The sequence below is a fragment of the Rhea americana genome, unplaced genomic scaffold (assembly GCF_003343005.1).
Source record: "Rhea americana isolate MKP2758 unplaced genomic scaffold, rheAme1 scaffold_55, whole genome shotgun sequence".
NCBI lineage: Eukaryota > Metazoa > Chordata > Aves > Rheiformes > Rheidae > Rhea > Rhea americana.
Window position 1 is genome coordinate 4,488,979 of NW_028186701.1, and position 15,616 is coordinate 4,504,594.

A 15,616-nucleotide genomic window follows, 5' to 3' on the forward strand; every position below is an offset into this window, starting at 1 on the left:
TTGTTTCAAATGTTGTTTCAGAGTCCAGATAAGCAATAACTAGAAACAAGTTTAGGGCCAACTCCTGATAACACTAATGCAAGCTAATTGAGCTTATGATTCTGCTTAGAGGTATGCAACTCAAGAGTGGAAGGTTTCTTTCTTTCTTTTCTTTCTTTCTTTTTTTTTTTTTTTTCTGACTATACAGGTTAGAAGCTTCTGATAGCATTCCTACAGAGATGCTCTGTGTACACCCATCCAAAGCAGGATGACAGGAAGTGAAGGAACTCATTGTAAAATGTAAGAAGGACAGATAAAATGAGATAAAYTTAGAATACTACAGTAAGAAGAACTGAGTATAAAGAAAAGATGAAAACTATCATATGAGAAACACTGAAATCTACGTATAATAAACACAAACGTATTAAAAGAGCTGTTACTATAGAAGTAAAGTTGAACACTCAAAAGACAGGAAAATGTCAGAATAAATTCTCCTTAGTCCTCTTCTGACAGTCATTTTATAGATTCTTTTTTCTGTTTTGAGGTATAGAAATAGAGTTACCAAAGGCTGTAAAATAGTGACAGCATTGTTTTGTCTCTGGAAGATTTGTTTTGCTTTTTACGGATAAATTATTAAAGATATGTCAACAGCCCTATGTCCCTGGATTTCTTGGCAGCATGAGAGTAAGTACCTGAAAAGTAATTAAGATAAGGTTTAGAGAACTTGATGTTGGGTAAATGCTTTACCTGTTGTGTGACCACATACTATCTCTCTCCATTTYCCCATTTGCAAACTGAGAATACTAACTGTTATGAAATTCATAATTTATGAATGAGCTAAGTGTTTTCAAAGTCTGTTGTTTATCATTTGTGCATGACTCTTCTGTCTGGATCTCRATTTCTTAGCATAAAGTGGTCCCAGTTAAGGGCTGGCTTCCTTTCACAAAAGCAGTGTTGTGTGAGTAAAACAGAAATCGGGGCAAAGATTGGCTGTCATGAGCTATCTCATGAGTGGAAATACTGTCCTCACAATATTTCAGTCTGTAGGTGAAATGTTTCCTCCTGGAATCCTTGCTATGTTATCATTACAGCTTTTCTATCAACTCTTAYACATATCCACGCTGGTTTAGCTGGCCCTGTCTTCTCCGCTCGTTCAGTTGCTGACATCCCTTGTGAGGGAGTAGCTTGCTTCAGACACCTCCAATTCTTTGTCCTTCACCCAAGAGATTTTTTATTTTGTTGTTTATTTGTTTTTGCATAATCTGCTCATCGGTTTTGCAGTTTTCTCTCGTATTCTACGGTTTTGCTTGCATCTGCCTGGTTTTCTTTGAGACTTTGACAAATGTCCTCCAGTTTCAGCGCTGACCTCAGTGATTATTAGTGGCCTCGTTATTCTTGGTGCACCAAGTCTGAGCTGTTCTTGATGTTCCTTTCCAGGAATGAGATCTGAAAACTGGAGCACTTCCATTTCTTATGTACACAAGACACTGTGTAGTTACACTTAGAAGCGTTCTTTAATATTGAATAAACATACCGGCTACATTTTGTTTACCCAGGCTGATAACTGTTTATTGGGTAATATATTACTTAAAAACACTCACAACCAGTATGTGTAATTTAGCAATTGAATTGGTTACCAATGCTTTTATTTTACTTTCAACAATTTATTCAGAAAATTATTTAAACTTTTAAACCGTATTATGATATGGATGTTAAATTATAACATAAAATCTATTTTGAAGAAAAATACCAGGCACTTAATCAACTTCTGTAGCTGAAAATATTTGAGGTCCTGTGTACATTAATTGTATGAACAGGTTTTTAGTAACCCTTAGTTATACTTTTACACTTCCTTGGTGGACTTTCCTTTTACCCTGATACACGAGATACTTTATCTGAAAGGTGAAAATTTTTTTTTCAAAGGATATTTAAAAGTTAGAGGGATTTTTTTTTTCTTTTTTTCCTGTTTTGGAATATTTTTATATCAAAAGTGTTCAGTATTGAGGCCTAGCTTCTTCAGACCAAGTTTAAGTCTCAGATATTTAGGGCTGAGAGTTTCTGCCTGTTGTCACCTTTAAGTGCATGGCTGCCACGAGGCTGGTGACAGCCAACATGAAGAGGAGTGGGGAAGTTCGGCAGGCTAAGGGTGAGCGGGCTACATGAGCTCAGGGCTGTGCCCATGCCAGGTGTGAAGAAGCTCTCCGAGTATCAGGAGGACGCATGGGCTGACGGAGTAACTCGGTTATGTCTGTCGTGTTCTGCATCGTGCCCTGCAGGTGTGGGACTCTGCTAACACCTTGGCCATTGACTTTCTTGGATGTTCTTAGTCAAACCACTGAAATTTCTTATATTCGTGTCCTCATCTGTAGTCACGCATGAAAATACTTTCCCAGTACAGTCCTTGTGCAGGGTGTGCATGCACTTACAGCACCGGAAGCTTTGCTTTAGATATTCTCTTAAAATAAACAGGAACCCTGTTTYTCACAGCTTGTTCCTCTCAGTGGGTTTGGTTTGACGTAATGCTCTTTGGTGTTTACTTACCACCTTCAAGTCTTCAGCCTTCAAAATTTCTCATTTTGAATTTGGCTTATTATTATAATTTCAGAAGTTGTTTATTTTGTTATTGTTGTTTCTTCCTTTCTGTCTCCATTGTATTCCTTTGAGAAGTCTTGACCACTCTTCATTTCCTCAAATTCCTGTGATATCCTTGCTGTTACAGTCATAGTACCCATGGATAGGTAAATTCTCTCTGTTATCTTGAAGAAGTTTTGAAATTATGTCTTTAATACTTTACTGCAGTGTTGTAGGGCAGTCTCAGCATTTGAAAGTAATCTAGAAATCAGGATTTGAGACATGCTACTCTGTTAAGAGGTCTCATTTCCTAAACTCTCATTTGTGCCTCAGTGTACCCTGTAACATCCAGGATCAGGAGCTCATAAACTTCAAAGTCTTTTGACACTTGTCTTAGAAAAGTGTAATTTTCTTTTTGCAGAATGACTGAATAGTGGTGTGGGTGTCAGTGCTCTTGCAGCAGGAGACTTGGAAGCAATGCAGAGGTTTCCYCCTCATGTACCCACAGCTGGTGGGGTTTTGGGGGAGGTATTGCTTTGACTATTTTGTTTGCTTTGGCCATGAGAATGGATCCTAATGGAGAGAAGCTAGTTATGTTAYCAGACAGAGGGAGAGTTACTTTCCAGCCTTTACATGGCAACACTAGCGTTTAACTTTCTTCACTTCAGCCATTGGAATTTGCCTAAAAACAACAGCAAAAAACACAATCAGTCTGCCTTTTTGAGCATAGCAAAAAGGAACCCTTTCATTGTGTGTTGGCTATTATAAAAGCAGATTCTGCTTAGAAAATAGAAAGTTGTTAATTTAGAGTCTATCTTGCATGTGTGTTATGATTCCTTTCTTTATTCTATATTAAGAAATGAAAGCATATAGAAATAAAGATCTTTTTCATTTTGTAAGAATTCATCTGCTGCATTTGCTCATTTGTTCTCTCATAGAAGTTAACATTTTCTGTGTCTGCCATYACGATCATTTCTTTTGGGATCTCAGAAATAGGCTGATGGCTTCAGATGTGGAATAAGCAATAGAAACATGTGAATTGAAGAACGATTTTCTTTCCATAAATGTTTGGTAATAGAGGGGAAAGTGCAGTAAAAAGGCAATTTAAAGAGAGAAAGGAAAGGAAATGTGTTAAGGTTTTCATACAAACATCACTATCTTTAAAGTGGATTATTTATTTTACTGAAATAAAACCATTTTAACTGCTTTGAAAAAAGCATGCATGTGGAAACATAGCATAGTTTTCCTTTAGTCAGTCAAGTTTTCCTTTATCGAAAAATGTACCTCCTTTTTTTCAAAAGAATTTGAATGTAGGAAAACTAGAGGCATTTATAAGTTTCAGTTTTCCTATTGTAAATGTACTGTCTGAAATATTAGCTTAATTACTTAAAGTCCAAATTCTTATTCTTATTATCTCTCAGGTGAAGTAGAAGCTTATACAAGAACTTAATTCTTATTAGTAAGTCAGGGACTGATGAGACTAATATTTGAATGAAATCTTCAGGGAAAATATACAGGAAAGGAAAGAATGCTCAACTGGTGGAATTAAGGCCCAGTTTGGTAATGAAGTGCACCATGTGAGATTATATATACAAAATCCTTGAGCACTGGTAGTCAGCACAGACAATATAGCTGTTTGCACAGGAACAGAGCTAACAGGATTCTAGGTCACTGATTTCTCCTTTTTCAACTTTTTCACATTGTGTCCTAAATGACTATGACATATGGCTGAATATAAACAAGCTGTTGTGATTCATCTCAAAATGGCTACAGTACTCTGCTAGATGAAATGATTTGAGATAGGTTAGGTACTTCACTTTCTTTTGTATTTTGAATTTCTTTCAAAAAATTGAGGATGGAGGAAGAATGGAAAGTGGGAGATTTCCTAAACTTTGACTTTCTTTGTTCTTGCAAAAGAGAATAATTTATCACCCCAAAGCTTTTCACAGTGAATGACATAGATGGTGATGGCAGTGGGAAACCTTTTTTGGCAGGGTAGAAAAAGATAGCTGTGCTCTTCATATCATCCAACATTCTTAGAGCGTGGCCTTATGTTATGTCAGGTCTGATTCGATGGAGAGCTATTGCCAAAAGAGATGCAGCTCTTGCCCACTTTTTCTATCCCATCTAGCGATCTAGCAGTAATGTAGTGGCTGAGTTTCCAGCAGGAAACCATCTGTGATTTTGGTGGGTGATACCTGTTGGGTGAGGATGCTGATTCCTGATGACTAGGTCAACTGTAGTCAGGAAGAGCGAGTGTCCCTCCTGGGAAGCACTTGCCTTCCTGTAGGGAAGAGATTTACAGGTTGATATTCATCCTTCTCCAGGACACAGTTGTGGCCCTGACCAGAAATAGTGTCCTGATGTACAGCCTGTCTAGCAGCCCCATGTCTCGTATGTCTTCCTCTGGGATTCTGATTCTGACTGGCGTCAGACTAGGGAATAAATATTTAATTAAGGGAGGCTCCACGGAGTCCTTAGAGTGATGGAAGTTTCCAATCTAAAATCACTGGATGCTGGTTCAAGGAACTTATCAACAACATGGCAGAAGCCTTGGCATCCTACCAAAAGCATCCCTGCTGACGAGGATTACCATTTTGGCTGAGGACTGCCATCATTCTCAGGACACTTCTTCCACTGCTGTTAAGCGTAAGCTGGAGGATGTACCTTTCAGGAAGAGAGGTGATGGTGCGTTATTCAGACAGCCTTACAGACTGCAATACTCACAGGGAAGAAGAAGGGATGAACCCAGTGCTGCAAAGGGAGAATCAGGATGACACCTTTCAGAGCATCTCAGGGGGATTTGCAAAGGGAAGGAAATTCAAGACAGTCAGATTTGAAGGTTCCCTGTCCTCTTTAAAGCTAAATACCAGAAAGTATCATGCAGGTGGTATGTAGTTATAGGGCGCAAATTATAGATCCAAGGATCATTAAGGGCTTTTTCAGTTGCTTGTTGAGTCCTGTGCATAGACATTGCACATGCAGAATTTACTAAGATAACAGGAGTAGAAAAGTATTTTAATGCTGCATGTATGCTGTGCGCAGAGTACCTGTAGTCTTCATCAAATGCCCAGCAGTTCCTAAATTGTACATAAACATTACAGTAAGTATTTTTACAAGACTGAGATAGACTTGGCATAATACAGGGAACAATAGGTGCTGTATTTCTTCTCTAAAATAATTACTATAACTTGCACTTATTAAAAACTGTGATCACCACTTTTCTTTCAGGAAAATTCATTTAAGTCAGTGCTTTGGCAGGTGTTCATATTTTCTGGAAAGATCTATCTCCCAGATTGCTAATGAATGGCCAAGCAACTATCTAGATAGTTAATAATACTGCTTAATTGCCACAGACAGATAGAGCTGCCACATAATTTAGTGCTATTCTGAGCATCTAAACACTAGGAGAATGATAAACTGACAAAGCCTTATGAGATTGTTAGTTGAAGTAATTGCTTGCAGTTTTATATATTTCTCTCTAGTAGGTGGTTTTTGCAACGTTTTCCTGCTTTGGCAGAAAGACAGACCTAGAGTTGTACCCCCCCCCCACGCTGCTGCCAATTCCACTGGGCAGCTGTTCTCAAAGTAATATACCTTCCCAAATCACTGCACAGCCAATAGTTTCCTCCTGCGTTTATATATCCATAGTGGGTTAGAAAGGATGTGTTTTCCTGAATACACTAATGAAACATAAATATGTCCTCTGCATGCTGTCAGTCAAACCTCTGAACCGTATATAGCTTGTCAACATGTATGTAAAGAACCACTGTGCTCTGCAGACAGTGCTGAAAAGGAAAGATTGATAATATGGGTAATTGGTTACTTCCATCCTGGTGATCGTCAGCAGAAACAAACTTTGTTGTAGAGGTTAAAGGGTTTGAGAGAAAAGCTCTTTGCGGGTGAGGGAATGGATGAAAGATAATGTGGGAGATGGCATCATACCGCTGAGTCTGTGTGTCAGCCTTACGCTGTAACAGGCCTCAGTGGTAAACAGGTTTAACAAAATTGTCTCACGGTGTCATTTTTGCTTGATGAGTAAAATCCCAAGGCTCCCTGGGATGAGCAGAAGTATTCAGAGTAAATACCAAGCAAAATGTTACAATTCTGCTTGCCAGTTTAAGGATAAGACCTGTTCCATGCAGTGGAGGAGGACCGTGAGTCCTTATTCAGCGCCCAGTTTCCTTAATTAATTGCCTTTCTCTGGAAATTAATGCAAAGCAGGTTCTTGGGCTTTTTCCCTGTATATGCTATTAAGTTGCCTGTAGACAGTCATGGCCTTTTTCAAATCTGTATCCCTTTGACAGTGGTAAATTCATGTGTCACTACTCATGAGTAAGTAGACAACAGAGATGAAAAATTATGCTAATGAACTGGAATAACCAATCTCTTGTATAAGAGCACTTACCCATAGGATCTGAAATGTTATATTACCTTGTATAGCTTTGGGTTGGTGAACTGTAGCAGAGTTGAGCACAGCTAGCACTTAAATACAGGTTTGTACTTATAAAGAGGCTCTTTGGAAMAAAATAAAGTGTATGGGTAAAATTTTTAAAGCATTAGATAAAGATCTCAAGTTACCATGGTTACCTGAATATTTTGCATTGTGTCATAGATTAGGATGCATAGGATGAAGTAGCCAAAACAACTAGGAAGTCCAGTGCATACAAACTACATTTCCAAAACACCCAGTATTGCCAACTAGAAAGACAAAGAACTCAGGATATTGGCTGCTGACAGCTCTATGAATCAGTACAATGAGGCCTGAAGGATACTTGAACGTATGTGATTTGAAATCCTGTATCGTTTTAGGGTTACRATTTTACAGTTTAAAGAAAAATGAAGAAAAAAGAAAAATCCATAATAATATAAGGAGTGGAATGATTTTCCCTAAGCTCTTTCTGGTATTGAAATCTGACATTTGGCTTTGAGACCTTCGACAAAGAAGGTTGATGAAACGTGGATAATACATTTCGTGCACTTAGGCTGGCAGTAGCACTTACACTGGAAGCAGTTTATTCCCATGGAAACCCATTTGCATTTGGGCCAGAAGCGACTTTTTTCCCCTCTGCTAGAGCTGCTGATGTTTTAGCATAATATAATTGCTGTATATTGACAGCAGATTTGAAAAGTATTTTTAAAATGTTGAGTAGCTGAGCATATGTATAATGGAGATGTATTCTGTGCAGTTTTTTGTGTAGGATGGCGGCATGTTACTGAGAAATACGGAGCAACTCCTGATCTTCTGTTGTTTATCACAAAAAGAAAGAAGAAACTTGAAATAAAGTGTTTATCCCAAACTATGTTTTTTAAACAGGTGACAAAAGAACTGAAACAGTATGACAATAAAATCATAGAGTGCAAGTTTGAAAACAACAGTTGGGTCTTCATGAGACAGAGAATAGACAAGAGCTTTCCAAATGCATACAGCACTGCTATGGGTGAGTAGAATAATTTGCTTTARAAGTTTTTTAGATTCCAAGTTTAATTTCTTAACTCTGTTCTAGCTTAAGGAGGAAAGGTACTCTGCATTCTCATACCTATTTGGAGTCCTGATGTATATAACTTACAATAATAGGTCCTCACCTTGCAAAGGCTTATGTCATTTTTAGAGTTTATATACCTGAGTCCTTTGGCTTCAGAAAGGCTGTTCAATGAAGCCAACTAAACAAATACTCAGAGGCAGTATTTCAAAGATAATAGAGAAACAACTGCCTGTGTCTTTGCAGAACTGCAAACACTTATTCGAACAGATTTTTAAATGGTGGGATATGCCTTTTAAAKGCGATCCAAGAACATTTTTATTTACAATAGCCCAGCAATGGCAATTAACTAACAAACCTCTATTCCTAGCACTGTGTTGGCTTGTACTGATGTAGTGCAAACTGGCACACTACAAGTTGAACAAAAAATCTATGATGATTTCACCTGTGTTCAAAACACCAAAAGCATTATTTGTTAGATGGGATAGAAAATTAATAGGAAAAAATGTCATCTCAAGTCCTAAAATAATATTTCCAGTAAAGAAGAGGGAAAAGAAATGAAGGATGTGGACATGTCCTTATATACAACTGTGGTATTTTTATATTCTCCTACAGAAAATCATTCGTTCAAGTTCTGTAAATAAAGCACTCTTATTTACTTCCAGGTTAGAATTTAAGAATTTGAATGATAGAGGGTAAGGCTGAATAGTACCTCCAACAACAGTCATGTTGATACTGACTTTTGCTTAGTGCCCAGTTTTATCATATTTAAGACCAGGCTGTTTACTAGGACATACATATATGTAGGATTTTCTGTAAACCATTCTCCCACTTACATTTCTACCTAAGCAGTCAGTAGTTTTTCTTGAAAAAGTAAAATATGATCATTTGATTAGGTGCCAAATAATCCTTGGTACCTTAGGGCACCAGCTCAGAATGTAGCTGAAATCCTTGCTGAACTGTCCTGTCTGGGGAAGAGGAATGGGCCACAAAACTCACTGAAGTGCAATGAATGCTTCTTGCCACCAGGACCTAAGTTACTCTTCACCTTATTGCTTCAGTAGTTATTTTTCTTTGGAGTTTTCTCTTCTGAATAGCACCATATGCTTTCTTCAATCCTTCCCTTTTCTCTTAMGGACACTTGCAGCTGCCCATTTTCTCCTTTTCCAGAGCAGTTGAAATATTATTCTTGTTTTTTTCCCCACCAAAATGTCATTGACTTCCTAAACAAAATGTCCTAGGAAGAAATATTTTATATGAAATATTTTAAATTTTCCATGGGGAAATTTCAGAACAGAAGGTTTTCTTTTGACTCATATTTTTCATTTTTGATCATTTCTGAAATCTCCAGAAGTTCAATTTTTTCATTTGGGACTTTCATTGTCCCTTTCTTTATATCCTTTTTCTCCTCTGTTCACTATCTTATGGTGAAAAATACTATTTATTTTTTTCCTCCATGGTTGAAAAAGCAACAAAGTAAGTGTCTTTCTCCATCTTGCTTTTGAATTATGATCCCTTTCAAAATGAAAAATGTTTTTTCCCAAAACTACTTACAGTCAAAATGCTTTTTAACTGCTGAATTCACACATAGTAGAACTTGATAATCAAAAAATGATGTGAGGAAAGTGTTTTATTAATTTTAAGTTAATACTGTGAATGGTTCTGCTGAAAAGGAGTGTTTTTAAGAGTCAAGTAATCATATGTTGATTGTTATTTGCAACAGTGCTATATTTCAAGTCAATCATAGGGAGTTTTAATTCTGTTCAGAAATATAGGAGGTTAATAGATTGTTTTGCGTGAAATTGCATACATGCTGTGGCCGTTCTTTCTGTGCAATGCATTATCTTCTAATGATATTATACTGTTTTTCCCAAGATAGTCATAGGATTCCTACTTAATTTCTTGCTCTTTGGGGATTATTTTTCCTTCTCCCTAAGTCTCATAATTAACTAGAGGAAATTAAAGTCGCATAGGACTTTACCAACATAAACATTTTATATATGTTCTGTGTCTTTTCTGCTACGTGAAGGTATGTGGGTAATAAAATAAGTACTGCACATTGTTTTATAGTATTTGTAGTACTTAGTAGGGGGGAAATAGTGACTTTAATTCCAAGTTTTTCAATTATAGTCAGTTTTATTTAATCTATTATGATTTGTTTAACATTTTAAAGCCAGTTTCACAAAGTYTTTGTTGCTGTCGCTTGCCTCAATAAGGTGTCAATTCTTGGCATTTTTTTATAGTAACTGCATGAAGCATATATATRCATATATGTATGCACACACACACGTATATACTGCTTTATAGTTTCAATATTGTTGTAGAATCAAGGAGTGATTCAGCATGGGGTAGTTGCTCATTGTGGCAACAGCACTTTGCTCTCCGTACTCCACAGCCCTCTGGGGCAGAGTAGAGACACTTGATTCCTGACACAGCAGTCTTGCAAAAATATAGGCTTAAGGCTCAATATTTATGCCAAATAAACGTTGTTTATTTTGCAAAGAGGGAGTCAAATTATTCAAGCGCTGACTGCAACAGATTGGTTTGGTAACTTCAGAATATGCTCTTTGTTCCCAGCTGTATGTAACAGTATCCAAAACCCAGTCACGAAGGAGATGCTCTTTGAGTTCATCGATAGGTGCACGGCAGCTTCGCAGGGACAGACGCGCAAGCACCACCTCGACCCCGACACTGAACTCATGCCGCCCCCGCCGCCCAAGAGGCCGCGTACCATAACGTAAGGCTCGGTCGATGGCATGCCTGCAGCTGTGCAGAAGGTGAAACGCGAGCGTGAGGACTGGCAAAAAGGAAAAAAAAAAATCTGAATTGCTGTAAATACTTCGGTGTTTTTTTTGTTTTGTTTTGTTTTTTGTTTTTTTTTTCAAATTCCACATCATGAATGGACATTCTTTTGCAACTGAAAAATTCAGCCGCACGTTGTGGTATCTGAAGATGAAATTTCCAAAGGTTTAGACGAGAACAGTACACGGAATCAATGGAAAGCTGCCTTGTTTATATACAGATATCTTTTCACCTTTAATTTATAATGTCAGTGATTGGGAACTGAGAAAACATTGGAGTGCTGTACTTTTTAGAAGCTGTGTTAAAAAAAAGTTTTTTTATTATTGTTATTCAACTGGTTGGGATTTGTCATCCATAGCATAATTTATTATAGTTTCCCTGTATTTCTGAGACTTGTGTTTATCAGCAAACAGCAATGTTGTTTGTGCACTGTGTTACTTAAAAACAAGGCCTTCTTAGATTTCACTAATTTTAAGATTAGTTGAGTTTTTGTTGTTGAAATACTAAAAAAGTGAATTCTTCTTGTAAATAGCACCCATCCTTTTGAAAGGAAATGTGCTAGGTGTGTGTCTGTTTTTCTCCCCCTGTTGAGCCTAACACACCAAATGTATAGTGGGCTGATTTTAGCTTTGCCTTTTAAGTTTTTCTGTAGGTAAGGAATACCCACCAAATCCTTAGTACTGAGGTCTCTTGTTATGAGACAGTTTCTAGTATAGGGCTTACTTCTCCACAGTGATACCATTGTAAATATTATTAAAAAGTACATTTCACTGTGATATGCAAGAGTAATAAACAATACAATAGGGATGTCTCAGATCCAGGCACAAAATGTCGAAAGAAATGCCAGACGACTCCTGTGCAAAGGAGAAGATAATTTTATTGGAAAAGAGCCATATCACAAGGAAAGTCTCCTGTTTTAGATAACTGCAGGACAAAGATAAATCATTTCTGGAGGTGAGGTAGCATCCAGGGGAACATGACTCTCATTTTCAGAGGTGGAGTAGGCTGTCCTGTGATAGCATCCTAATTCGCTAGCTGACTTTCTCTCATACCAAATGAAGACGCAGATACCCTGATGGCTCTTGCTGCAGTGCGCTGACAGTTGTTTGTAACATCAATTTTGAGAGGCTGCACACTGGTTGTCTAATGGAGGAGTTGCTCTGAACTGGGATTAATCAAAAGCCAAACTAACGTAGATTTTAAAGTTTACTGTACATCTCACAAGCAGGGATCTGTGTGGCTGTTTATATAGCCTACCTGATGTGTAAGTACAAGTCATCCACCCATCTAGGAGTCTGATTAGTGAACATCAATAATTTGGAATAATARCTAAAATATATTTCTACTTAAATGAATTTTAATGTTTGTAAAGAAAATTAATTCCTGCAGTATTTTTTTTTCCTATGGGAACTAGACTATGCTTTGTAGTGGCTTCTCCAGTTGTTTCAACCTGTTGTATAAATACACATGGTATCATTTAGATGGCGTTTCTAGTGTTTTTTTCTGGGATATTCTGTATGTTTTAGAGAACTGAAGAAGTTAAATAAGTTACTTTTTATACTGTAGTAAAAGAAGTGAGGGGAAAAAATGTGTTCAGCAAACTGTACATACTTTCTGCATATTATCTCTAGAAAAGATGTAATATCACCTATGCAAGGTTGCAAATTATCTCCTAAAAAAGAGCCTTATGAATTTGATGTGAAAACCTATGCAGCCTCTGTGCATCTTGCRTTGAAACACACAGTTATTTCTTCACTTAGTATAAGTATTTTCCCCTAGATTATACTCTTGTCATTGACATTGTCTTAGCATTTTTTGTCATGATCTTAATGATCTATGGTAATTGCAATGTCTATGATGATTACAACGTTTTTAGTGAATTAGGACATTTCATTGTTCTAAGGCTGTAGCCAGATCATTTCCTTTTGTCTCTTTCTGAGCCCTTGCGTCTTGTATCTCAGCAAGACTTAGTTTCTGGTTTACCTTTTGCTTTAGAGCAGCAGCACTACAGGCTGTCTTCCACATGTATTCCTCTACCAAGTTCATGAACACATTGTGGCCCTTCTTGTATTTTGACAAGGTCTTTTTCCTATGTTCAGCTTGAAATGAGTATTTTGAAAGAGTAATGACACTGAGAACTGGTTTAGAGCTCCATGTTCGCATTTGACTGTAGAACTCTTCTTGCACTACAGCCTGCTAGCTTTTTAGCGATGTCAGTCACCTGTGCTTTCTGGAAAAGGAAGCTACTGGAGAAGGGTAGAATGAAGAATCTGATGAAAACAAATGGAGTTTCACCATGCTGTGAGAAATTTAAACTCCCTTCTGCTACTAGATACTCAGAGATTGAAGCTAAGAAACAAAGAAGAGTCTGTGCCAGGAAAATAAGGATAATAATAATAATAAAAAAACCCTCTAACTTGTCTACTCTTTTGTGTACAGCATGAATCCATCCACTGTTTTGTCATTTGTTAAGAACATATTTAAAATCTGGTTTCACTGGAGTTTCCAGAAAATGTAAGTACATTCCTCTACAAACTGTGTATTAAGTATTTTAATAAAGTCAGTGGTTTAAAATACTTCTGCTAAGGACCTGTTTGCTTTCATGCCCGTGCTTTCCTGGTAACACTGCAAGCAGCAGAGTACTATGTTATTACTATTCAGTCCTCCAAGAAAATTTTCCACAGTTTTCAGAAGCTAGTGTTGTTTCTCTAAGATAGGGTCCCCACCACTCCCAAGCCAGTAAATAATGTCTTTTTTAATCATGATCCATTCTGCCATTTTTAAAGTTGCTCTTCCTACCACTGGAATCAGAAGGAAACTAAAAAGTGTATGAAGTATCTATTTTATGACAGACTAACATGTATAGCTTATTTATTCAGGTTTATCTTAAACTGCAGTTATATCAGAAAGTTGTGGAAGAGGCAGCTTCATAAGTCTTCATTGCCTATTTATCATCTAGCACAACCCTAAAACTGGTGGCACAGGTGTGCCGTGTAAACACTTACGAAGTGAGTGAAGTGAGAAGTGAGTGTTCAATTCCAAATTCTAACTCTTTCTAAAGTGCATTTTTCAGGAATTAAAAATCCCATTTTGATTTTTTTAAAATTTCCTTCAAATTAAAGTATGTTGAAAATCTCTATCTTCTATATAAGTGTTTTTAGTCTAGAAACAAACCATGTTGCAGCTTGTTTGGTAACCTTAAAGTTCAGACCGCTAAGGTGTGGGGCACGTGTTACAGTCCACTAAAGCATTCTTGTAGTGCTTCTCCCAACCATTTCCAGTTTTCCAGTATATGGATGTGAATACCAAACCAGATTTGATATTTCAGCATGCATGAGAAGGTACAATAGCTTCTTTAACATCCTATTCATTGCTCCACCTTATATGCATGAAGGTAGGTAGCAGACTTGCCCATCTGGCCACCACGTTGTACTAAGTGGTTCGGTTCAGTTGATTGTTCTCCAGAGGAGTCTTTCAGAATTGCTGCTCCTCGGTGTAGCAGCTCATTGGTTTTGTGTCCCAGTGGTGTAACTTTATATTTGCATAATGCATAATTGTATATTATGACCTAAGAGTATTCACAAAGGAGTGGCAAGAGTGAGAGCAGAAGTCTAATTTGTTCCTCCTGCTGATGTCTGTCTGTCTCCTCWATCAATTCTTTTCTAATTCTATTTTATTGCATCAAAATTATTGCATCAATCAATCAAATTTATAATCTCATTTAAAATACRAATTAGTTGGTCAAGAGCTATTAATTTTCCATAAACTGTATTGTTTTCCTTTGGACCTCTTTAATCAAATCCTAAATCCAGGCAATTCTCTTAATTTGCACAAGATGAATGTTAGGCTGAAATGCCTTAGATACCTGGATTACTCCAGTCTTTCTACATGATGGCACAATGTCTGCTTTCACCTTGTCTTGGGACTGCTGCATGTTCCAGGAATTGTTACTTCTACGGAGTTTAGATTTCACCTATACCTCTTTGTTTCCGTCGTCAAATTTCTACAACTCATGCGTATAACATAATGCTTCAAGCTTGTGTTCCTCTGTTACACATACCTAGCTGCTCTTCAAGTTGTCCTGTCATCAGATGTGAGTCTGAGTGAAACCCATGGCTGACCACCCATTCATGTTCCATGAGGACAGTGCTCCACCCTAACCCTATATGCTCTTCCCCCTGTGCCTATGATGCCAGCCTTTCAGATTAAAACTTTGATAAATATGGCAGTACTGTCCCTACATGTCATGCTTACGCAGGGAAAGCAAAGCAGACTCTATCAGATGCGACAGTATTCATCATATGAACACGGAGTCTTTCCTCCTCCTCTCCCTCATGACCCTCGTCTCCCTATTTCACGTATAAACAAAGATAAATCCTGCTATCTTTGCATTGACGTGGATAGATTACTTAATGTTTACAGTGAGAATATAGGTTAACTTCTGGTCCCCTGGTGAGATTACATGAACCTTCCCATGAACCTTCCGTGCTGAAAACATGTTCCAGATGGGGCTGAGGCTGGAGGTCTTTTGAGACATTTACAAAACACTTTTCCCCTCAGTCAGGGKCTCTTTTTAACCTGCTCTATTTCAGTCAGTAGTGGTCAGCAGTAGGGGAGTGTATGAGCATCTTCTAATGAGCGCTACTACAAAAACCTTCCAATGAGGTTGGTGCATCCGTAAGCACCAACCGTAAGSACCGTGATGATGTAGAAGACACTCAACAAACTGGATTACAGGAAGCAATCTTTTTTCCAGTGTGGCAAAAAACAAACCAATACAA

General features: G+C 37.6%; 1 protein-coding gene across 1 annotated transcript in view; it reads left to right on the forward strand.

Annotated features, from left to right (window-relative positions):
- Positions 1–13,411, forward strand: part of RNGTT (RNA guanylyltransferase and 5'-phosphatase) — a 189,205-nt gene extending 175,794 nt beyond the window's left edge. Inside the window, exons 14-15 of the mRNA XM_085318674.1 lie at positions 7,868–7,991; positions 10,611–13,411. Of these exons, the coding sequence (XP_085174800.1) occupies positions 7,868–7,991; positions 10,611–10,774 (288 nt within the window). The 3' untranslated portion in view covers positions 10,775–13,411. The remainder of the gene's footprint in view (positions 1–7,867; positions 7,992–10,610) is intronic.
- The last annotated feature ends 2,205 nt before the right edge of the window (positions 13,412–15,616 follow it).